Source organism: Phyllostomus discolor, chromosome 7, assembly GCF_004126475.2.
Source record: "Phyllostomus discolor isolate MPI-MPIP mPhyDis1 chromosome 7, mPhyDis1.pri.v3, whole genome shotgun sequence".
NCBI classification, from domain to species: domain Eukaryota; kingdom Metazoa; phylum Chordata; class Mammalia; order Chiroptera; family Phyllostomidae; genus Phyllostomus; species Phyllostomus discolor.
In genome coordinates this window covers 38,723,684-38,748,143 of record NC_040909.2, presented here as the reverse complement: position 1 = coordinate 38,748,143, position 24,460 = coordinate 38,723,684, and the positions used below count along the sequence as shown (strand labels likewise).

General features: G+C 37.5%; 1 protein-coding gene across 7 annotated transcripts in view; it reads right to left on the bottom strand.

Annotated features, from left to right (window-relative positions):
* Window positions 1-24,460, bottom strand: part of TMCC1 (transmembrane and coiled-coil domain family 1) — a 194,901-nt gene that overhangs the window by 59,642 nt on the left and 110,799 nt on the right. Inside the window, exon 1 of one of the 7 annotated variants that reach the window (XM_028517821.2) lies at window positions 951-2,266. The exons of 5 other annotated variants lie outside the window; for them this stretch is intronic. In XM_028517821.2, the coding sequence (XP_028373622.1) occupies window positions 951-992 (42 nt within the window). In that variant the 5' untranslated portion in view covers window positions 993-2,266. Of the gene's footprint in view, window positions 1-950; window positions 2,267-24,460 lie in introns of those variants that run through there. One more of the 7 variants, XM_028517823.2, reaches the window with a different exon arrangement.

Below are 24,460 nucleotides of genomic sequence, written 5' to 3'. Positions count from 1 at the left end.
AACGGATAAGAGAGTAATTTAATATCAAACTTCAGAGTAAAAAAATCTGTTTGGATCTTAAATCTAAGGGCTTAATAGCAAACAACATTAATGTACATTAATTTTAGAATCAGGTCAAACTATAAAGAATCTGCTTTGCTTTAGCATTTATCTCTTAGAAATATGTATGCATCATTTATAAAATCAACTCTAAAAAGCATGGTAAAATCAGCTTTAGGCTGTTATCTACTCAAGAATATGAATGAAATATGAGGATGGTGGTTATGTTGCATGAAGTTGGATTATCCCCTATTCAGTTGTATCTCTGGGACCTGTTTTGCTGATCTGGAGACATACAGCACTGAGATATATGCATACGCTTTACAATTCAGAAAACTGCCAAATCTTTGGGAAAAATACACCGAAAACTAGTAGCTCAATGGTAAGAACCTCTTTGTAATGAGAGAAATATTTCAAATGGCGCTAATCCAAAGTCTTATTTGTTCTCCATGCCTGGCACCCTCAGATTTAACCCAAACTTTCCCAAGCTGCAAAAGCCAAACGAAACTCTTTTGTTCCTTGAAGAAAACACTTATTTTCTGATAACTATTTAGCCTGGTGAGGATAACACGGACTCTGCACTGAAGCAGCTCATCATACAGGAGAGTCGGGACAGTCCAGTATGATCTGAGCATGCCCACACAGCCAAAGATCTACTCTGTACATTCTGTCCAAATAGCTATGGGTAAAATGAACTATTAGGAAACACACAGCATGCTTCTCGATTATTTCAACTTCACATGAGTCAGTCCAAAAATAGCACATGCCCGTTGCTGAAATCTACTGCTGAAAAATGCTAAGTTTCAGCAGCTCAAAGCATTTCCTATGTCTGTCTATTCAACCAGCCCCCACTTAAAGCTGTAGAATTATAGCATTAAGTAAGAGATTAAAGAAAAAAGACAGATACACACACATATACAACATACGGTTTCCGAAGAGAGTGAGGGTTCCATGCTTGTGAGGAAGAAGGAGGAGGAATATGCCGAATAACCCTCGGGTTTCTCCCAGATTTGAACATGCTGTACTGTGGCAGGAGGTCAGCAGAGACTGACTCCAGCCCTGTGAGGCTGAATTCTACCCTGACAAAGCAGTATCTCTGTAATATGAAGCAGGAGGATCCAGGGCATATTGGCCGCTGTACAGAATGGCTGTTCTAGAAAGTAATGGCAATTCCAAAACAAGAGATCTCTGCTGTCACATGAGGTGATCTTCAGCCTAGTTAAGCAATAAGCACCAAAAATAGTTTGAATCCCAAACATAGGCAGCTCAAAATATTAGAAGTTAGGAAATAACCTTTCTCCCTGAATCTATTTTGTGTCTGGAGGAAATAAACAGGAAATAAAAAATTTGAAGAACTTGGTTAATTTGATTTGTATCATATATAATATACGGATTCTAATCTGAGATGAGACACAGTCTTCCAGCCACTGTGACTTAGCTAATGAACCCCAAACGTTCTGTGCCTTTACAATAGAGCTGGGAGAATAGTCTTAAAAAATATGTTTGGCAACAGACATGCCAGAACTGAAGATACAATAAATAATCTCATTTCTCACATGTATCCAAAAGGCAAAGTTTGCCAACAAACCTAATGTACATTATTGTTTCTTTTTAGATCACCAAGAAAGTATGTAAATGTACTAGTGGAAATTCTTCCTTGAAATTAGGGAAACCCTAAAAAGGTCCTAAATAGGAAAAGGAACCAGAACATGAAATTTCTGCCAAGAGAAAAACATAGGGCAATGAAGATTATTCCATGACTTTTGTGGTTACCCTTATATTATAAAAGTTACCATATACTCTAGACCAAAAGTGATCCAATCTTTTTAACAAATAAAATTTAGCTGTGAAACAGCAGTAAATACAGGATATGGAAATGAAACAAAAACTCCATGACAGCACAACAGAAAGGTAAACTTGTAAGTTCAAATTTTATGTGAACTGAAAATTTATCCTGTCATACAACTGCTTAAAAAAAAAGAAAAAAAGTCTGTCAAAGCTCTCTGTTACTTATGTGAAAAAGTCCAAACAACCATGTCACTACACAAAGGGAATAATGATCAGGTCCCTGCCCCACTGTTCCCATTCTGTCTCCTCTGTCTTCCAGTCACTGAACTACCCATCAGTGCCATTTTACATACAAAGAAATGGAATATAGAGAGGTTAGTAACGTGGCCAGAGTTCTATGGCTACATGGCAGGTCTGAGATGGAAAGCCACACTATATAGCTCATAGCTCTATTCTTTAAAGATAGAACTCTTATCACATGAGACAGAACATGAGTACCTATAATATATTCAGAAAAAGTGAGGAAAGTATATTACTATGCATTGGAAGAAGCTTCAAAGTTAAAGGAAGAACTTGAGCTGAGCTGTTTAGTCAGTAATTTAAGGCACTGTTCTGGGCTCTAGAAAAACATCAGAGAACATACAGATTAAGCCTTATATTCTAGCTGGTAAAGACAGTCAATAAACAAATATAATAAATATTAATATATTCATTGGTGATGAAGAAAAATAGAGCAGAATAAAAGGGACAGAGGATGATAGGATTTCTCTGATAAAAAAATGACATTTGAACAGAGATCTGAATAAAACCAGAAGGGCATTCCAGAGAGAGATATCAAGTTCAAGGGCCCTGAGATAGGAATGGGTTTGGTGTGAACAAGGCATGCCAAGGAGGCTGAATGGATAAGAGAGGGAATGACAGAAAATAAGGACAGAGGTTTTTCTCCTTTCCTGCCTCTGCTGGATTACTTGAACTTTTTTTTAAAGGATTTCATTTTAATTTATCTATTGTGTTTTTTACTATATTTTTAATGAAAATTTTTAAGTGGTTGCTCTAGGGATCACAATATATGTGTTTAACTTTCAAAGATGTAGAATCGTTATTTTTATCACTTTGAATGGAAGATACAAACCTTATCACCATTATAAGTTCTTTAACCCTCCCTCCTTATGTATCACATAATCCTATCAACAGTGTTATAATTTTTTGCTTTCAACTGTCAGTTGAGGAATTCAAGAGAAATGTAAATATTCACTCAGATATTAACAATTTCTGTTGCTCTTCCTTTATTCCTGATTACTTTTCCTTCTGTCCTAAGAACTTGCTTTAGCAATTTATAGGATAGTCTACTGGCCACAAATTAGTTTAGTTTTCCTTCACCTGAGAATATCTTTATTTTACCCTCATCCCTAAAGTATATTTTTTGCTGGATATAAACCTAAGCTGATGTCCTGTCCCTTCCTCCTACCACTTTAAAAATGTGATTCTACTTCCTTCTGTTCTCCAAGATTTCTGATGAGAAATATGTAATCGTTTGAATGACTGTTTTTATGTAAGCACTGCGGCACTTCTTCCTGTTTTCAAATATTTTCTTTGTCTTTACTTTTGGTGTTACAATCATTTTAGTTACAGTATGTTTGGGTGTAGGTTTGTCTTTATCCTGTGTAGGGCTTTCTGAATCTATAGGCTTACCTCATTTGCCAAATCAGAGGAGTTTCCAAGTATTATTTTTCAAATCAATTTTCTGTTCCATTCCTTTACCTCTCATTCTGTAACTCTGATGACATAAATGTTAGACCTTTGTAATTGCCCCACAAGTTGCTAAGTTTCTCTTCAACAGTTTTTTTCTATTTTTTTCCCCACAGATTGGACAATTACTCTTTATCTTCATGTTCATTGACTCTTCTCTCTTCTTTTCTGCTACTGATCCCATCCAGTGAATTCTTTTTCAGTTACTGTATTTTTCAGATCTACAATTCCCACTTGGTTCTTTATATCCCTTATTTCTTTGTTGAAACATTCTTTCTTTTATTTCAAGAATGTTTACCCTTACTTGCTAGAACATTTTGATGATAACTGCTTTAGAGTCTTTGCCATATACTTATGTCTGTTTTCTTGGCACTAGCATCTTTGACTTTATCCTTGTGCACCAAGTAATGTTTTATTGTTTTATCTTAAAATTCTATGGAGAGTTTTTATTTTAGCAGGCAGTCAAACCAGTTCTCTTTAGGCCGTAATTTCTAACTGGCCTTCTGTGGACTGTGGTTCTTGAAATTCAGTTAAGTTTACAGAACTTTTGCAGTGCTATTTGGACCTGTCCCACAGGTGCACCACCCTGTTGCCAGATGGGTACTTGGGCAGTAGGGTGATCCACACTTCATTTTTTGAAGAGTAGGTATACTATTTGGGGCTGGTCTTGTGCATGCACATCACATAAGTAAGCCAAGGAGTTCGTAACAAAATTTAAAGAGTTTACTTCCCATGTTCCTCCTTCTCACAATCTCCCCAGTTATTCTCTAGTTTTCTAGGGTTCCCCTTTACTGTCAAGCCAGAAAGCTGGGGCTTTATTTACTTGATTGCTATACAGTTTCCATAATAATGCCTGTATCTAGAGTCAAGCAGCTGAAGGAGAAAGAAAAAAAAAAACAGTTGGGGGTTCATTCTACCTTTTTTGGTATCAAAGCTCCACTAATCAGACAGAAAGGTTCCCTGCCCTCACCGCTTTAGGCTCCTGACAAACCCCAATGTGCTGCCACCACAGAACTGCTAGAGATTTATGGTGGAAGAGAACAGAGAGAATAGAAAGAAAAAAGAAAAGTAAAAGGTTTCTGTACTTTGCTCTGAACATTAGAATATCCCTTTCTTATTCTTTGCACCAGACCTGCAGTTCTCTATCTGCACTTCTGGGTTTTAAACTGTGCTGAATTCAGGCCTAGGGACACCAGAGAGGGAAAAATGATAAATTCAACCTTAGTTCCACAGTTCCTCAAAATCTGCTCTTTCCTAATCTATCTGTTACAATCTACCTTTCTGAATCCTCAAATAGCTGCTCTATGCCAGGTTTTATAGCTGTAGTTAATGTGAGAGACAAAGCAAAATGTGCTCGCTTCACCTTATCCAGAATCAAATAAGCCAGTAAGTGTTGAGGTGGTTTATTACACAGTAATAAATAACTGGAATACAACTCAAGAAGCAATCATTTAAATGCAATATATATGAAATAACACATTCTTTACAATATTTTTTTTCTAGAAAAGTCACCAGATAATTATAAGGTAGTGGCTACAAACTAAGTAGTGGAATATTCTCTGCTTTCTTATATTGGCTCCTAAGAAACAGATTCAAGTTTAATTATTGGAGTAATCAAAAGGATAGCAATAAAACCATGAAGCTTATTAATTAGAGGTGGGTTTATTCTGCTGTCAGATGTAATTTGTCAACAAAGATCCTGACATCTCATTCCTTCATATCCTTACTGATCATTGGTCAGAAGAGTTAAGAGAATCAGGGGCAGTGGGAGAGGGGAATGGAATAACGAATTTGGAAGTCAAAAGTGCCCTATGGAAGTATATTACCTTGGTTTTTCTTCTTAAAATTCCTAAAAGAAGGGTTTTTTTTACACTACTGAAAACAAAGTATTTCAACAGCAAGCAGCATTTCATTCAGAATAGCCCACTGTTTGCATAATCAAACAATGATTTTTCATAAGCTATGCCCAACCAACATAAGCCAGTCACTATGAAAAAACTAGCTGTGTAGGTATCATTTCACACCCACACAGGCAAAAATTTCAAGTGGCTGTTAAAGATGCAGCGCAATGGAAACTTCTAGGCATTGTTGATGGGAGTTTAAATTTGTACACTCATTCTGGAAGCAATTTGGCAATGCTTTGTTAAACTGAAGATAAATATACTGTTAAATCCAGTAATTTTACATTCCCAGGTATATACTTGTACACACATACATACACAACAACAAAAAACTGTTTAAGAAGGAGAACCAGGGGTTATGAAAGTTTAAGTAAATTTCAAAAGTATGCACATGAGAGAGTGACTGAATGCGAGCATGTGTGGAAAAGCTGATGAGCAGGCTAGCTTCTGTTATATCCTAAGTAAGGCTCTCATGAGCAAGGAGAGCTGTAGCTATGAGCCTTCTGCTTTCCTCAACATCATCTGCTACAACATAGTACACAGCAGGTTATTTGGCACATATTGTAGTCTGGCAGTGATTCTCCTCAACGATGGGAATATGGTCTAATATGTGGAGGTGCTCTTGAAACCTTTGGGAAGAGTAAGACTAGACTCAGCAATCTAGTCTTGCTCCTGTCTGCAGAACTCACATAGTGTACTATGACAAGAGCAGAAACCAGTGTAACTCATTCTATACTTTGTTCTGTTATCTCTAATGTAACTCCTGGTGGAGACAGAAGTTGGGAATCTGTCTTTCTAACCTTATAAATGATCCAGAAGTCTGCAGGTCACCTGGATGGAGGCTGTGAATCTCTTACAAGGAAGCGTGAGCAGATAACATGCTCCATATTTACTTTGTATCTACTAGCATGAATGACAAACTATTAATTCTACTGCTGACTCCTCTGCATCTGTTGACTGGCAGGACATCTGTATCCACTAGGTAGTCTGCCAGAATGCTATGCTATAGAGAAGAAAAGACCGCAGTGGTAATTTTAGCACACCACTGTCTAATACTTTAGTTACTTATCTCTTAATGCTAGCAGTGTAATGTTGGGCAAAAATAAGTCTACATGATTGAATTACTGTGATGAAACTTCTCCTTTAAAAAATGAAGACGGCACTAAGTACTGATAACCACTCTTTTAAGTATGTGCGCCCTTTCTCTTTTAACTTTCGAATATAAAAAATTTCAAATATATAGTAAAACCCCCCCCCCAAAGAAAAAAGGCTATTATTAACACCCATGTCTCTAACCACCTAGATTCAACCACTGTTAGCCTTCTACCATATTTCCTTCACTTTTACAAAAACACACACACAGAGCTAAATCACTTAAATTACATGTGATACTCCACACCAAGATATCAGCATATATCTCTAAAATTTGAGGCTGTTTCCTAAATAATTATATTATCATCAAGCCTACTAAGCTTTACTTTAATTTCCTAACATCATCTAATAACCAGTGATATTAAAAGTTAAAAATATGCAAACTCCCAAATGACAGAATATAATTTTAATAAATACTTTTTGAAAAACAAAAACATATGGGACATTTGAACTACTCAAAACAGTTATTGTGTTGCAAGGATCTAAGCCTATAGGCTGGAAACCATAGATCTATGATTGATGCCTTAAGCCAAGAAAAAAAGATCTAAACTCTAGAACTATACCTCTTTCTCAAAAAAAAAAAAAAAATTAATTTCCATGTTTTGCTCCTCAGTTCTAATGGCACACACATTACAAAAGGTACTTTTCTGCTCAAGTGCTACATTCACTAGGAAAATTGAGGCCTAGAATGGACCTCTGTATATTATCACTCAATTCTGTATAATACCAGTTACTAATGAATAATCTACCTTATTCCAAAAAATAGCCTGTAAAATTTATGTATGTTTCATAAACTCAATGAAAATTATAGTTAAAAAACAAAATATGTATTGGGGGAGAGAGTGACAGATGATTGAATCAAAAACATAAACTAAGACTACTTACTGCAACTGAGTTCTTTTGAATTTTCTGGAACTAAAGCAAAAATGGAAATACTCCGTACCTTTCCATTAGTTGTTTAAAAAGTGCTTAAGAATTTATCAGCACACTTAATTGGAAAAGAAATTTGCACTTTTATATAAGAAAAACTGACTAACAAATGAAATCTTTAATGGCCTCTACAAAAGATGTAGAAACATTGTTCATCAATGATTCTTACCTCCATCTACAACAAAACTCAGGGGCTTATTATAAAATCATAGTTCAGTGAGTGAGGTTCTACAGGAGCAAAATGAACACAGTTCAGGCCTGCAGCTTTCTGATAATCTGATTTGATATTGAAAGAGGGCTGGGAGAGTATAAGGGACAGAGGGGTAGCATTCCCCTTAGCATATTGGTGCCAAATATCAAGGATTTAACCTGGGTTTTTGACAGAAGTTGGTCAGCACACACTACAAGGTTGAGGTCATGGGGAAGTGGGTGTGACAATCAGCTTGTAACTTCCATGGAGTAACTGCCTATAAATATTTTTTTTTCCCAATTCCAGATTTCCTTCAAACTAAATAGGTTCAATGTCCCATGTTCACAAGGGGTGAGAAGTCTGGCATCCCCTTGTTGGAGAAAGCGGTAAAAGAAGAAAGATGCTGGAAACTTAGTCTAATTTTAGATTCTCCAGTCCTGTACACTACTACATAGGAGAGAGGTAAACAAGATTTAAGAATCATATATTTGGTCTTCTTTTCCTACTCCCCATCATTTATTAAATATTCACGCACACACATGAGCATGCATAATTAGCACACAGCATTACCTTTCTCTAAAATAATGTTTCTCGACTCAACTGTCCTATCTTCTGAATCTCAGTTCTGTCATCATTTTCTGAGAAGTAGAACAGTATATATAAACAAAACAGCTCAGGCCTTTGTGACCTCTGAGACTCTTACTTCATCTTCAAGTGTTTCAGACTACCTCACATAAAGCATAGGTTCAATATACAGGGTGGGGAAAAGTAGGTTTGCAATTGTTCATAAGGAAAATACAATAACTAATAATCTGAGAATAAACTCCATGTTTCATGTAGTCACAACTGTAACCCTATTTTTGCCACACCCTCTATATTAGTTACCTTTCCCATACACATATCCATCCATCACACATCTATTCTCACAGACACAAATCACCATGGATTTCTATGCAAAACTTGAGAGTTTACAAATCAGAATTAGTGTTCAAAGTTCTTTCCTTCCCCTGTGCCAGAGGACAGTATCTCCAACAGCTAAACTCTATCAAAGAGAAGCAAGTCTAATAACAACTAAAGCTTGAACTTTGTACCTGTAATTAAGAAGTTAATGGCACAGGATAAATCAAGGAATAAAAATTGTTCTGCTTTCTTGTACTCTTTTTCTCATTTATTAATTTTATATTCCGAAATAATAATGTTTCTCAACTTGACCATGAAAAAGAGAAGAAGAGTGCAAGGGACTGAGAGATCAGAGCTATGAAGCACTCAAGAGATATTTAGTTACATGACATTTAGAAATCAGCCACACACACCTTACTGGTAAGATGAAAAGGGTCTTCAGGGATATGAATATGAGAATTAATTCTAAGAAGTGACTGCCTTATGAGTCAAGGCAAAGTCTCCCCATCTCTACAACTGTAGTATTATTTTGACCTTTTGTACTTACCTTTGCTTTCCACCTTGACTTCATTATCTCACTAGTGTTCTGTCTTCCCACATTTCCTGAACAAAAATTTCTAAGACTCTAGCAGACACAAGGAGAAACTATTATACGACTGTGCTTCCTAACATCTAGCTGTTTCTGGGACTTACAAGTTAATCAAATGGATATACCTTTGACCTTAACATATGACACTGTTCCACATCACCTCTGAGATCACCAATCTCAGGACTCATCAACCCTTTGGAAATTACATCTTAATCTTACATATGTCTAATCATTTAAATCTCACTGGTGCTACCCAACTCCCCCCTCACACACTAGGATCTTTCAAATCAAAGTCAGGGTGGTACAAAGTAATCATGGAGAACTGGAGTAGGATAACTGTCCTACTTATTACTAACTGTACAATTTTCATAACCACTGACACCAGTTTCTTCATTATAAAAATAAGGATATGGACTTCCGGCAAGATGGAGGCATAGATGGACGCACCGTACCTCCACGCACAACCAAGATTAGAACAAAAGCAATTTAGAGGCAAAATAATACCCAGAACTGACAGAGAATTTATCTGAATGGAAGTCGGACAGCCAAGAAGTTGAAATAGACCAGTTCATCCAGACCGGTAGGAGTGGCGGAGAGGAGCAGCCGGGCGCGGGGTTGCGGTGTGGGGAGACCAGGGAGAACTGAGCACATGAGGCAACCGGGAGCACGTAAGGCATCTGGGGCGCACAAGATCGCAGCGGGTGGACCCTGAGTACACAAGTGGCAGCTGGCGGACCCAGTGAGGCGATTGTGGACCAGGGCAGAGCGCACAACCCAGGATCCCAGAGAAGGGACTGAGGTCCCAGGAGAATGGAGCTACTGTCGTTGTTCCCTCCCGCCCCTACCCCCAATCCCACATACAACGTCACAATCTACTGACTGGGGTGCCCAGCCCCAGTGAACACCTAAGGCTCCGCCCCTCACCGTAACAGGAGCGACCAGACCAAAAAAAAGAGAGAGAGAGAGAGACAGACAGACATGTGTCAAAAAGAAGAACAGATCAATGCCCCAGGACTCATCCTTTTGAGCGACCAAGAGATAGCCAATCTATCAGATGCACAATTCAAAACACTGGTGATCAGGAAGCTCACAGAATTGGTTGATTTTGGGCACAAATTATATGAAAAAATGCAGGTTACCATAAAAGAGATGAAGGAAGATGCATGGAGAACCAATAGTGATGGGAAGGAACCTGGGACTCAAAACAATAAAGTGGACCACAAGGAAGAAAAAAACAACCAAACAGGAAAGAATGGAGAAATAAGAATTCAAAAAAATGAGGAGAAGCTTAGGAACCTCCAGGACATCTTTGAACGTTCCAACATCCGAATTATAGGGGTACCAGAAGGGGAAGAGAAAAAGCAACAGATTGAACACATATTTGAACAAATAATAAAGGAGAACTTCCCCAATCTGGCAAAGGAAATAGACTTCCAGGAAATCCAGGAAGCTCAGAGAGCCCCAAAGAAGTTGGACCCAAGAAGAAACACACCAAGGCACATCATAATTACATTAGCCAAGGTAAAAACGAAGGAGAGAATTCTAGAAGCAGCAAGAGATAAGGGGACAGTAACCTACAAAGGAGTTCCCATCAGACTGTCAGCTGATTTCTCAAAAGAGACCTTACAGGCAAGAAAGGGCTAGAAAGAAGTATTCCAAGTCATGAAAGACAAGGACCTATATCCCAGATTACTCTATCCGGCAAAGCTTTCATTTAGAATGGAAGGGCAGATAGAGTGCTTCTCAGATAAGGTCAAGTTAAAGGAGTTCATCATCACCAAGGCCTTATTTTATGTAATGTTAAAGGGACTTATCTAAGAAAAAGAAGATAAAGAAAAAACATGTATAGTAAAAGGACAGCAAACTCACAATTATGAACAACCACACCTAAAGCAAAACCAAAAGAAACTAAGCAAAACAACTAGAACAGGGACAGAACCACAGAAACGGAGATCAAATGGTAGGTTAGCAACAGGGGAATGGGAGGAGGAGAGAGGGGAAAAAGGTACAGAGAATAAGTAGCATAGATGGTAGGTTGAAAATAGATAGGGGGAGGGTAAGAATAATATGGGAAATGTAGAAGCTAAAGGACTTATAAGTATGACACATGTACACGACTAAAGGGGGGGAAGCGGGTGGGAGAGGGTGTACAGGGTGGAGGGGAATGAAGGGGGAAAATGGGACAACTGTATTAGCATAATCAATAAAATATATTTAAAAAATAAAAATAAATAAAAATAAGGATACAACACACCTTGAATTCTTTTGAGCACAGGCACACATACTATCAGCTCCTCCTCCTCCTCTGAATTTCCACATTTCAAGCATAATTATCCCTTCTATGTACATGATTCTTTCAAAGTTTTTGAAGTAATTAATTTGACATCATCATCATCATCTTATGAGAGAGGACACATATGAGAGGAGATTATGAGAGAGGCCTGCACAAGGTCCCCAATACAGTATAGCTTCAGTAAATGTCAAACACTATTCTGAAGGGTAAGTGACTTATACAAGGTTAAACATCTAGAGTCAGAACCAAGGAATTCTGTCTCTTTCCAATATTTTGCCATTCAGTCCACTGCCTATACTGTGCTTCTGTGTTTATTTGGAGAAAATAAAATTATAGTTTGTATTTTTTACACTTTCTCAACTGCTTTCTTTATCTTACAAGTTCACAGCAGTTCTGCATATTAAACTTCTCTCAAAGTTTCTCTATATACTCATCCTATTAACTGAAGCTTTCATGACTTAATTCAACAGAAGAGGGTGAGACCATCAGATCATTTCTGGATAGGCATCTACCACTACAACTTCACTCTCTAATTCCACACTGTAATTAATTCTTTTAGGGCAAATGTCTGATTTATTACTTATGGTTTCCAACTGTCAGCCACAGTCAAAGAACTCTCTCATCTAAACAACCTGACCTCACATTTTCTGCATAACAACCTACAATGCTTTCATTTCTGCCATTTCTATTTCTCCTTTGAAAACAATGGTTAAGAATCATTTCCTTTTGCCTAGACAACTGAATGAAGAAAACAATAGTCTTTTCAATAAATGGTACTGAAACAAGTGGCTATTAACATGCAAAAGAATGAGGCTGACCCTTCTTCACATCATATACAAAAATTAACTCAAAATGAACCAAAGATCTAAATATAAAAGCTAAAGCTACACAACTCTTAGAAGAAAATATGGATATAAACCTTTGTGACCTTGGATTTACTCAATGGTTTCTTAGGTATGACACCCAGAGCATAAGCAACAGCAAAAAAAAAAAAAAAAAAAAAAAAGGTAAAATAGGCAATCAGACTTCAAAGAACAGTATCAAAAAAGCGAAGACAACCCACAGAATGGGGAAAAAATTGCAAATCATTTTTCTTGTAAGGGACTTGACAGAGAATATGTACAGAACTGTTACAAATCAATATTAAAAAGAAAACCCAATTTTAAAAATGGGCAAAGGACCTGAAGAGACATTTCTCAGAAGGAGATACACAAATGGCCCATAAGCACATGAAAAGACACTCAATATCATTAGCCATTTGGGAAAATGCAAATCAAAAGCACAATGAGATACCCCTCCATATGCACTAGGATGGCCTTGATACAAAAGACAAAAAATAACAAGAGTTGGTAGGAATGTGGAGAAATAAAACCTTCTTAGACTGCTGGTGGGAATGTGAAATGATGAAGTCCCTTTGGTTAACAGGCTGGCAGTTCCTCAAATGATTGATTACATACAGAGTTACTGTATGATCTAGCAATTCCACTCCTAGGTACGTGCCCAAGAGGAATGAAGACATATGTCCACCCAAGAATTTGCACACAGATATTCACGAAAGCATTATTCATAATACCAAAAAGTGGAAACAACCAAATGGATATGGATAAACAAAATGTGATATATCCATATGATGGGATATTATTCGGCAATAAAAAGGAAATACCAATATACTACACCACCAATGATTCCTGAAAACAGTGTGTTAAAGGAAAGAATTAGTCACAAAGTACCACATGTTGTATGATTCCAGTTACATAAAATGTCCAGAACATACAAAACTTAGCTAGATAGAAACTAGATTAGTTGCTGCCTATGGCTGGGGAGAATGGGGGGATTGGGCAGTGATGGCTAACATGTGAGGGGTTTCTACTGGGGGTGATGAAATGTTCTGAAATCAATTGTGGTGATGGTTGCAAAACTATGAATATAGTAAAAGCCATAGACTTGTACGTTTTTAATGGGTGAATTGTATAATATGTGAATTATACTGTAAGAAGCTGTTAAAACTTGTTAAAAAGCTGTTAAAACATAAAAATCACTCCTCCATGTCATATTTCTAATAGAACCCGTTCTCTCCTCAGTCATCCCAACTCTTAAGATCAATACAGGCTGACTGCATAGATGTACTTGATAAGAAACAGAATGGCAGATTCTAATGAAAGAGTCCTCATCGAAGAAAGAAGAAAACAGAATGAATCCCACCCAGTTTTGGCACCAATTACCTGTAAAGACAAGTCTTACCAAGCCCCAGTCTCCCTAACTTTAAAGCCTCTTAAGATAAAATTCTGGGCTCACTCAACTCTCTTAGGAAGATTTTCTTGAAATTTACACAAATTTGAACTGGGGGGGGGAGGGTGGTAAGGGATAAAGAAGGAATTAAACATTCCCATAAAAGTCTTTTGTAAAAAAGTGTCATCTGTACTGTATGGTATCTGCTTTGGTGAATCTGTGGAATAAGGAGCTACTCCTCTATACATTTATGTGAAATATTCAGAGCAAAAAATTTAATTATGACATGCAAATACAAAGTCATAGTAACATTACACAAATGGCACTGTGGAGAATGTGTCATTGACAACAGAACTGAAAATACTTATAAAGCTGTTACACAGCATTGCACCATGGATTCTTTTGGCTAACAAAACAGCTCTTCACCCTAAACAATGTATTATTATTTTCATTACAGATACTACTGGTAACCACCAAAACAACTGTGACTTTTTATGTTCCAGGTTTTACATATACATAATTATGTATATGTAAATGTACACATTCAACCCTCAAAATATCCTACAATATAGTTATTTATTGGCTTCACCTCTAAAGATGAGGAAAATTAAGGCTTAGAGATGGTAAGCACCTTGCTTACCTTTGCTATTCAACCTATCTTTGATGTTCTTATAGCTTGGCCTACCTAAAATGATAAATCAAATCACAAGGGAGATGTTTCATTGTATTCAACTTATCCTAAAGGAAACTCAATAGCTTCATTTTGTTCTTTAGAATCATATTGTAACAGTAGCTCAACAGAACTGGATGGCTTCTAAACTACAGATAACACCCACACGGTACTGCCTCTGGGTCTTGGCACCTACAGCTTTTACCCTAGAGTACTGTCCTACCTCTGTACATATATCCAAGATTACCATGATCTTCAAGGCCCAAATGCCATTGCCCATATGACATTTTCTCTGCGTTTCATTTGTGTAAATACTCTTCCTCTTCTCAACTCTCGTAGCATTCATTTCATAAATACGCTAAGCCAGACACTCTGATGGGCACTGAGTTAGTTTTAAGATTCACTCTTTTGCTATATATTACAGACCAAGGAAGTTAACTGTATGCATATTGCAGTTACTGTATAAAAACTTGCAAATAGGCGAATCTGTCTGTAAATGCACTGTGTTGCTAAAGAAAAAATCTTGACTAATGGTTTCAAAAGTAAAGATACTTGAAGGTGGGAGACACAGTCTTGAGTTCATTTCTAAACTCTAAAAGAAACACTTCACACTCACAACCTGGTTGCTATTTATTAACTTATTTTCCAATGCTAGTTTTAAAAAAATACCTTCACTCTTTCACAAAACACAAATCAAAGCTTTCCCCCCCATTTTGATAGGCTTCAATCATCATGTTTCAGTTGTTTTTAAAAACAATCAGCTATAACAGCATCTAATGAAACTTCTCACAGTGAAAAGCCTCTTCAATTCTTATGACACCAAAGGGTAAGACTTTAGAAGAGTTTCTTTGAAATAATCTAAGTTTCTAGGTTAATCTGACTACTATTGTACTCCATGTACCAAGTGAAGATGCAAGATGCATGCTTACATTGCTGGTAAGATATTTATATTTTACTATTTTACCATATAACTTTACATTGGTACTAAGTAGTTGTCTACAGGTCAGAGAGCTCTTGCAGCAATTTCAGGGGACGATGTAGGAGGGTAGCACAGAGGCTGGTTTGTTGCAGGAGTATAAAAACCAAGTGTTTTTAAGTTGAGATACAACCCATTTATCTTCACCACTTTCTAAAGAACATAAAAATAGCATATGCGTGTAACCTTACTATATTACTACACAGAGAGTTTTATATATATTCAATATAATCCTCATAACAGCTATAGGAGGAAGTTATTACTACTACTATCTTTAACTCAAAGGTGAAGCTCAGAGGATATAAAACTTGCTCAGGGTCACAGAACTGATAGGTAATAAAGAAGGGATTTGAAACTAGGTTTTTCAGCCTATAAAGGCTTCCTGAGTCTTTAACTACTTTTATAATAACTTTTGTTAATCACTTGGAGTGTATCAAGAACTTTCAAGAGACTTTCCTATTATCACACAATAATAAAGGGAATACAATTTCTTAGAAAACATGCAGTTCATTTTAATGTGCTAAATCAAATTAATGTAGACGTCATTGCTGGAGGCACTGCATCTAGTAGTTAAATTCTTTTACTGAGGAGTACAAAAGCAAAAACACAGAGAAAACATTTTCCCAACAATTTTAAACATGAACTCACACTTTCTGAAACTCTAATCTTGTAGCCTCTAGGACAGTGTTCCTAAGAGTTTTGTGTGTGTGTGTGTGGTGTGTGTCTGTTGTTCTGTCTAAAACAAATACAACACAACAGTTCAACTAAAACAAATACGACAGTTCAAATCACATACCCCTTTCAAAATCTGATGCAAACTATGCATTCTTTCTCTAGGAAAAAATGTGTAAATGCACAAATTTACTTATAATCCTAAGAAATTTATGGACCCAAGATTAAAATCCCCATAAGTAACTTTTTGCTTTGGATAACAGAACACTCCAGACCCAAACTGTCACTCAACTTTTTCAGGTAGACATATCCAAGGAATTACCTATTCCTTTATAGGTCAGATTGTTTTCTCTTGGATGTAAGGATATTTCTTGTCTCAAAATATTTAAAAATATTTATACCCTTTGTACCAGAAAGTCTATTTCTTTAGAAGCTTTCCCAGGAAAATAAATCTAAATGTTTAAAAATTTTACGTAAGAAATTAAAAAACATCGTGTAAATGTACATTTACATAATGGAATACTATGCAGCAGAAAGAAAGAAGGAACTGCTGCCCTTTGTGACAGCATGGGTGCAACTGGAGAGTGTTAAGCTACATGAAATAAGCCAGGTGGTGAAAGACAAACACCATATGATCTCACCTGTAAGTGGAACCTAATCAACAAAATGAACAAGCGAGTAAAACAGAACCAGAGACATGGGAATAAAAAACAAACTGACAGTAACTGGAGGGGAGGGGGGATGGGGTGATGGGGGAAAGAAGGGGAAGGGCTGTCAAGGAACATGTATAAAGGACCCAAGGACAAAGCCAAGGCGGGGGTAGGACTGAGTGTAGAAGGTGGGGGTGGGTGGGGCAAGGGGAGAATAATGGGGGCAAAATGGGGACAATTGTAATAAACAATAATTTTTTTAAAAGAATACAGAAAAAATTAAAAAACAAAACAAAACATAATACCTTTTCCATCCTCAATATTCAAGTTGAATTCTCTGTAAGACTTACTTCAAGCTGCCTATCTTCAATTATTTACCCTTGGGAGACCATGATACCCATGTTCCTGAAACCAAATTGCTTTTGCATATAAGGGAGATGTTAGTACAAGGTATTTATTTAACTTATACATAGTTTAAAAGTTTGTACATAGAAGTTATTATTAACACTACAAAAAGACTATCTAAAATCCTGACCCAACAACACAGCAATCCTCTATTACCCAGCTGTCACCAGTAAAACTGTGCCACCTTCATTGTGGAAGGAGAAAAGATCATATCAGCAAGGATGCTATCTATCATTCTCTAAGCTATGTGACCCTATCTCTTAACTTCAAACATAGATTTGGGTTGTTAAACCCATCACTCATAATATAAACATTCCTATATTCACTAGCACAGAATTGTGGGTGATTCATTACATATATTCCTCCAGAGGTTTAAAGAAACAAACAAACAAAAAAATCATTCATCACCAGAATCAACCCAAACTGTGTTCTTCTTTGGGAAGTCATTCTTTAAAGCTTCCATTCTGGATTGATGCACCCCACTTCTTTAAAAAAATACAGCAACAGTTTCCTTAGAAAGTCAGAGGTCAAAGAAAGTAGATAGTCATGGTACAGCCATGGAGGAAGTGAGTCAGCTGGGCTGTGTGGGCTCAGGAAACAACTTACCAAGGCAAAGGAAGGGCCCTTGGAGCTTAGGAGAAAGAAAGCAAAGAGACACACCTAAAGGAAGAAGGCACAGGCAGAGAGAGAGGAAGAGGGAACCTGATGTACCCCAATTCTTCAGCCATTTGGAAATCATCAGTGACTGCTCAAAAGATATATTAATAAGGCTAATCTAATTCATTGAACAGTAAGCTCCAAATGCCTAAATGGGGGAAAAAACCCACCACCTAAACTGCCCTGTAAAATAAGTAGCCAAATACCATCTCTTAAAAGAGGCAACAGCCTTACATATTTGGTTAATTACTTAAAAATCTTCCAAATGACTTAGATTTTATCAAAGCAGTAACTACACTGAGCCAATCTTCCAAACTGTGAAATGTAGAAAAAAAGTAAACTTTAGGAAGGGAGTTACAAAGAAATCATGATCTCTAAGGCAGATATTTTCATAATCCACATCAAAATGAGACATCCTCGAAGTCAATTTTTACTTTTAAAATGCAAAACTTCCTTAGCAAATTGACTCTTAACAATATATAAAACATAATTAATGTACTACAATCAAGTGGGATTCCTTCCCGGAATGCTAGGCTGGTTCAACCTTTGAAAATCATACAATGCAATTCACCATCTCAACAGGATAAATAAAAACAAGGTATCATTATCAATAGATGCAGGGAAAGTCTTAATTAAAATTCAACATCTATTCATGACAAACCTCTCAGCAAACTAAGAATGGGAAGGGAACTTTCTAAGCTAAAGAAAGGTATCTATGAAAAACCAGTAGGTAACATCATACTTAATGTTGACAGAATGAATAATTTCCCTCCCATAAGATCTGAAACAGGGTAAGGAAGTTTTTTCTCACATCTCTTAGTCAACATTGTATTAAAAGTCCCAGCCAGTGGAATAAAGCAAGAAGAAGAAATAAAAGACATAGAAATTGGAAAGAAAGAAAACTGTCTCTATTCCTAAATTACATGACAACCTATTAGAAAATCCAAAAAAATCCACTAAAAAAAAACCCAAACAACAAAGCCAATGCACAAATAATAAAAATATACAAACTCCATGAACTGAAAAGTAAGTCTACCAAGGTCCCAGAATACAAAGTCCATATACAGAAGTTAACTGTACTCCTATGCACAGCACAGAGCAATTAGAATCTCAAATTAAAAAAAAAAAAACAATACTATTTATGAGACATTAGAAGATGGCAGTGGCACAGGTGAAAGCTACGTTCACCTCCTCCCAGGACCAATGGAATTACAACTAAATTACAGAACAATCATCCTGAATAACAAACAGAAGACTAGCTGAAGAGAATTCAAAGCCAAGGTTTTACAGAAGAAGCCACATTGAGACTGGCCGGAAGGGTGGAGATGAGAAAAGAGCTGGCCCTGCTTATATGGGTGGTGGCTGAGGTTCGGGAGGGATACCTCAGCTGTAGGGGATTCCCCTGAGAAGCATGGGACCTAAACCCCAAGCCGGCTTCCCCAGGCCAGAGCACAAGAACTAGGAAGAAGCACCTGCATAGTATCTGGCTGTGAATAGTAGCGGGGTTTCTGTCTGCCAGGGAGAGAGAGGAATCTGCTAAAGACACAGGAACCCTCTAAAAAGCCAATGCAGAGCCCTGGCCAGTGTGGCTCAGTTAGTTGTTCATCGTGCTGCAAACTGAAAGACTGTCGGTTTGATTCCTGGTCAGAGTATGTGCCTGGGTTGCAGATTTGACCCTTGGTCAGGCCATGTACGGAAGGCAACCAATCAATGTTTCTTTCCCTCTCTTCATCCCCCCACCCCCCACCAAAACTAATGTAAAAAATTTCATTTGCAGCCACTCAGCCCAGGCTCTGATGAAGCCGGGGGGGGGGGGGGGGCGTAGACTAGTGTTGTATGAGGAGTTTGTGGCTCTGGAGAGGGAGGAAAGGACAGCTGCTAGGATTCCTATGCTGAGTCACTCTGCCATACCACAGAGGCCATCTTTCTTAGGTGGAGCACTTGCCAATATGTGGCATCAGCCTGGGGGAAAGCAAGAGCCCCACTATTTAGACTCTCTTTAATCCCATCCTGTGGTGCTCATGCCCTACTCAAGAATACAGCTAGAGGCTCTCAGTGACTGAGCCAAACAGGCAGCCACAAACGGATCTCCTTGGGGTGCCTTGGGACTTCTGCAGACATGCTTACTCGGCCTAGTGCTGGAAAAGCTGGCCTTTGTGTGCAACTTGGTCCTTCCTGAGTACACCCAATCCCAGCAGAGGCAGCCGCAAACTGTGAATCACTTGTAGCTCCAAACAGTTTGCTGAAGGCCAATCACAGGCAGCATCTTATACTGGTCTGCTCTAGAGTCCTTCCCAAGAGGCCCAGAACATACTCAAAACATACTCTCCCAGAATATACCCAGTGGCCAGTTTCAGACATCAGAGCAAGATCCATTAAACTTCACAAGCAGTATATCTAAAGGGAAATCTCAGCAGGCACCAAACCCTGCTGAGGCAAATCCTGCTTTGTGCGGTTAGCACCCTCACAGCAGCTAGCACCTGTGGTTGGTGATAAGTGTCACAGCCAGACTGAGGGTCAATCCCACTGATGAAGGGGCTAACAGCAATCAACACTCAATTGCAACAGGAGGGCCCACATAACCTCCAGAGGGACATCCCTGGAGCACCCAGCTCAGGAGATCAAGGAGACTGCACCATTGGACCCCACAGGACACCTACTACGTAGGGCCACATCATGAAGACTGGGAGTGACAACAGATCTATCTAATACAAAGAAACACAAAGAAACACAAAGAGACAGACAAAATGGGGATAGACAATGAAATAGGCCCCAGGTGAAAGAATAGGAAAAATCTCTAGAAAAAAAGCTAAATGCAATGGAAGCAAGTAATTTGTCAAATATAGAGTTCAAAGTAATGGTTATAAGGATGCTCAACAGCATGAAAAAAAGCACAGAAACCATAAAGAAGGACCAATCAGAAACGAAGAATACAGTATCTGAAATGAAGAATACATTGGAAGGAACAAAAAGCAGGTTAGATGAAGCAGAGGAACAAATCAACAATTTGGAAGACAAGGTAAAAAAAAAAAACATCCACTGAAAGCAGCAAAAAGAAAAAAAATTAAAAAATGTGAACAGTTTAAGAGACTTTGGGATAACATGAAGTGTAACAACATCTACAACATAGGGGTACCAGAAGGAGAAGAGAGACAGCAAGGGATTGAGAACCTATCTGAAATAATGACCGAAAACTTCCCTAACCTGGTGAAGGAAAAAGATACACAAATTCAGGAAGCACAGAGTACCTAACAATATGGACCCAAAGAGGCCCACACTAAGACACATCATAATTAAAATGCCAAAGGTTAAAGATAAAGAGAGAATCTTAAAAGCAGCAAGAGAAAGATAGTCAGTTACTTACAAGGGCACTCCCATAAGACTATCAGCTGATTTCTTAACAGAAACATTTCAGGCCAGAAGGGACTAGCATGAAATAGTCAAAGTGATGAGAAGCAAGGACCTGCAACCAAGACTACTTTACTCAGCAAGGTTATCACTTAAAATTAAAGGAGCAATAAAGAGTTTCTCAGACAAGAAAAAGTTAAGGGGGGTTTGTTACCACCAAATCAGTACTACAAGAAATGTTAAAAGGAGGAGGAGGAAGAAGAGAAGGAGGAGGAAAAGAGAGAACATGGATAAAAGAATAGAATGGCAACAAATATGTACCTATCAATAATCACTCTGAATGTATTAAATGCTCCACTCAGGAGACAAAGGGTAGCTGAATGGGTAAGAAAACAAGACCCACATATATGCTGTCTACAAGAGACCCACCTCAGAACAAAAATACATACAGACTAGAAGTAAAGGGATGGAAAAAAGATATTCTATCCAAATAAAAATGGGGGAAAAAAAAGGCTAGGGCAGCAACTTATATGGAACAAAACAGACTTTAAAACAAAGGCTACAATAAAAGACGAAGAAGGACACTACATAATGATAAAGGAGGAAATCCAACAAGAGGATATACCCCTTGTAAATATATATGCACTCAACATAGGAGCACCTAAATATGTAAAGGAAATCTTCATGGATATAAAGGGAGAGACTGACAGTAACACAGTCATAGTAGGGGATAGTAACACCCCATTGACATCAATGGATATAGATCTTCCAGGATAGAAAATCAACAAAGAAACTGCGGCCTTAAATGACACACTAGATCAGATGGATTTAATTCCTATCTTCAGAGCATTTCACCACCAAAGCAGCAGAATATATATTCTTTTCAACACATACATTTTCTAGGATAGACCACATGTCAGGACACCAAACAAGTATCAATAAATTGAAAAAGATTTAAATCTTATCAAACATCTTTTTTGACCATTATGGTATGAAACTAGAAATGAATCATAAGGAAAAAAAACTGAAAAATACACAAATACATGGAGGCTAAGTAACATGCTAACTAAACAATGAATGGGTTAATAAGGAGATTAAGGAACTACTCAAAAGATACCTTGAAACAAATGAAAACGATACTACAACAACCCAAAATCTATGGGACACAGAGAAAGCAGTCATAAGATAAAAATTCACAGCATTACATGAATACCTCAAGAAACATGAAAAATCTCAAATCAACAATCTAACTTTACATTGAAAGGAACTTAGAAATATAAAGGATTGTAAGAAAATTTTATGAACAACTGCATGTTAACAGATTGGACACTGTGGATGAAATGGACGAATTCCTAGAAACATACAATCTTCCAAAACTGAATCAGGAGAATCAGAGAATCTGAATAGACAGTTTAGAACTACTGAAATTGAAGCAGTAATCAAAAACTCCCAACACACAAAAGTCCTGGACCAGAGGGCTTCACAGGTGAATTTTACTAAACATTCAAGAACACCCATCCCTCTCAAACTGTTCCAAAAAATTCAAGAGGAACAAAGACTCCCAAGTTCATTTTACGAGGCCCACATTACTGAATTCCAAAACCAGACAGAGACACTGTAAAGAAAGAAAATTATAGGGCAACATCCCTGATGAACAAATGCTAAAATCCTCAACAAAATAATAGCTACCCGGATCTAGCAATACATTGACAAGATCACACATAGTGATCTAGTAGGGTTTATTCCAGGGATGCAAGGTTGGTACAAAATCCACAAATCAATAAACTATGATACATAAACTGTGATATACTATGTAAACAAAATGAAGGATGAAAACCACACAATCACATCAACAGATGCAGAAAAAGAATTTGATAAAACTCAGCACCGATTTATGATAAAAACTCTAAGTTGAAATTGAGGGAACATACCTCAATATAATAAAGGCCATCCATGTATGACACACACATTGCCAAGATCATACTAAATGAACAAAAACTACAAGAATTTCCCTTAAGATAAGGAATAGGAAAGGGATGTCATTTTCACCACTGTTATTCAACACAGTACAATGCCATCAGACAATGACAATCGGAGAGTCCTAGACAATGCAATCAGACAATGTTAGCCATAGACAATGCAATCAGAGAGCAAGATGGCAGCTGCTGGGGGTGGGGTGGGGGAGCTGGGTGATGGGGTTAGAGGGATTGAGGGCAACCTCGAAGCTGTTGTGGCCCCTGGTGAAAATGAGTTTGACGCCCCTGTTCTACATCATACTGCTCAAAGCTGTATGAGCCTAACATGATCTGCTGTCTAGATCTAGGAGGTTCCAGTTCCCTATCTGTACAGTGGGAGTGCTTTCCTCCCACAGGATATTGAACATGACACTATTCTGTAAATGTTAATTATGATGATTATTTAGAATCTCTCAGGCTTACAATCAAATTGAAATCTTTTATCCAGGTGTTTAAATTTTGTCTTACTTAGTTGTACCTCACTTGTCTCTGTCACTTCTCACCAACCACCTATACAATTGCCTCTTCTCCATCTAAACCCTGTCTTTTAAGAACCATTGCAAATAACTCCTCACTGAAGCTTCCCTAGACTACTATTCCAGCTTAGGGTGCTCGTTCTATGAACTGTCTCTAATTCTTCCTTCTTACTGACCTCTAGCTAACATCTTCAAAGATAACTTTTATAATTCCCCCTTTCTTAAGAATCTAAAATAATTTCCCAGTACCTTTAGCATAAAAGCATGGCTAAAAAGCAGATTCACTGAAAAGACAATGGTTTGTTTTGCTTAGTGAGCCTCTCTGAAATGTAATTAAAGAGTTGTTTTAGAGTTTACTTTATTGGTTGTTTTTAATTTAGCAGGGTTTAATCTATTAGTTTTCCAAAAGATTTCATGTTGTGTCCTCCCAAATTAACAAGTGTATGTCGGTGTTTTTTTCAGTTTTTGAAAATTGTGATAAAAACTCATAACATAAAGTTTACCATCTTAATCATTTCTAAACATACAGTCTAATAGTGTTAAGCATATTCACACTGTTGTCAACAGATTTCCAGAGCTTGTTCATTCTGCAAAACTAAAACTCTATACCCATTAAACAACTCATTTTCCCCTACCCCCAACTCCTGGCAACCACTACTTTGTGTCTCCATAGATCTGACTGCTCTAGGGACCTCATATTAAGTGGAATATTTTTACTGTATTGTGACTGGCTTTTTCACTTAGCATAATGTTCTCAAGGCTGTTGTGTCATGTATCAGAAAGTCCTTCCTTTTAAAGGCTGGATAATATTCCCTTGTATGTTTGGACCAC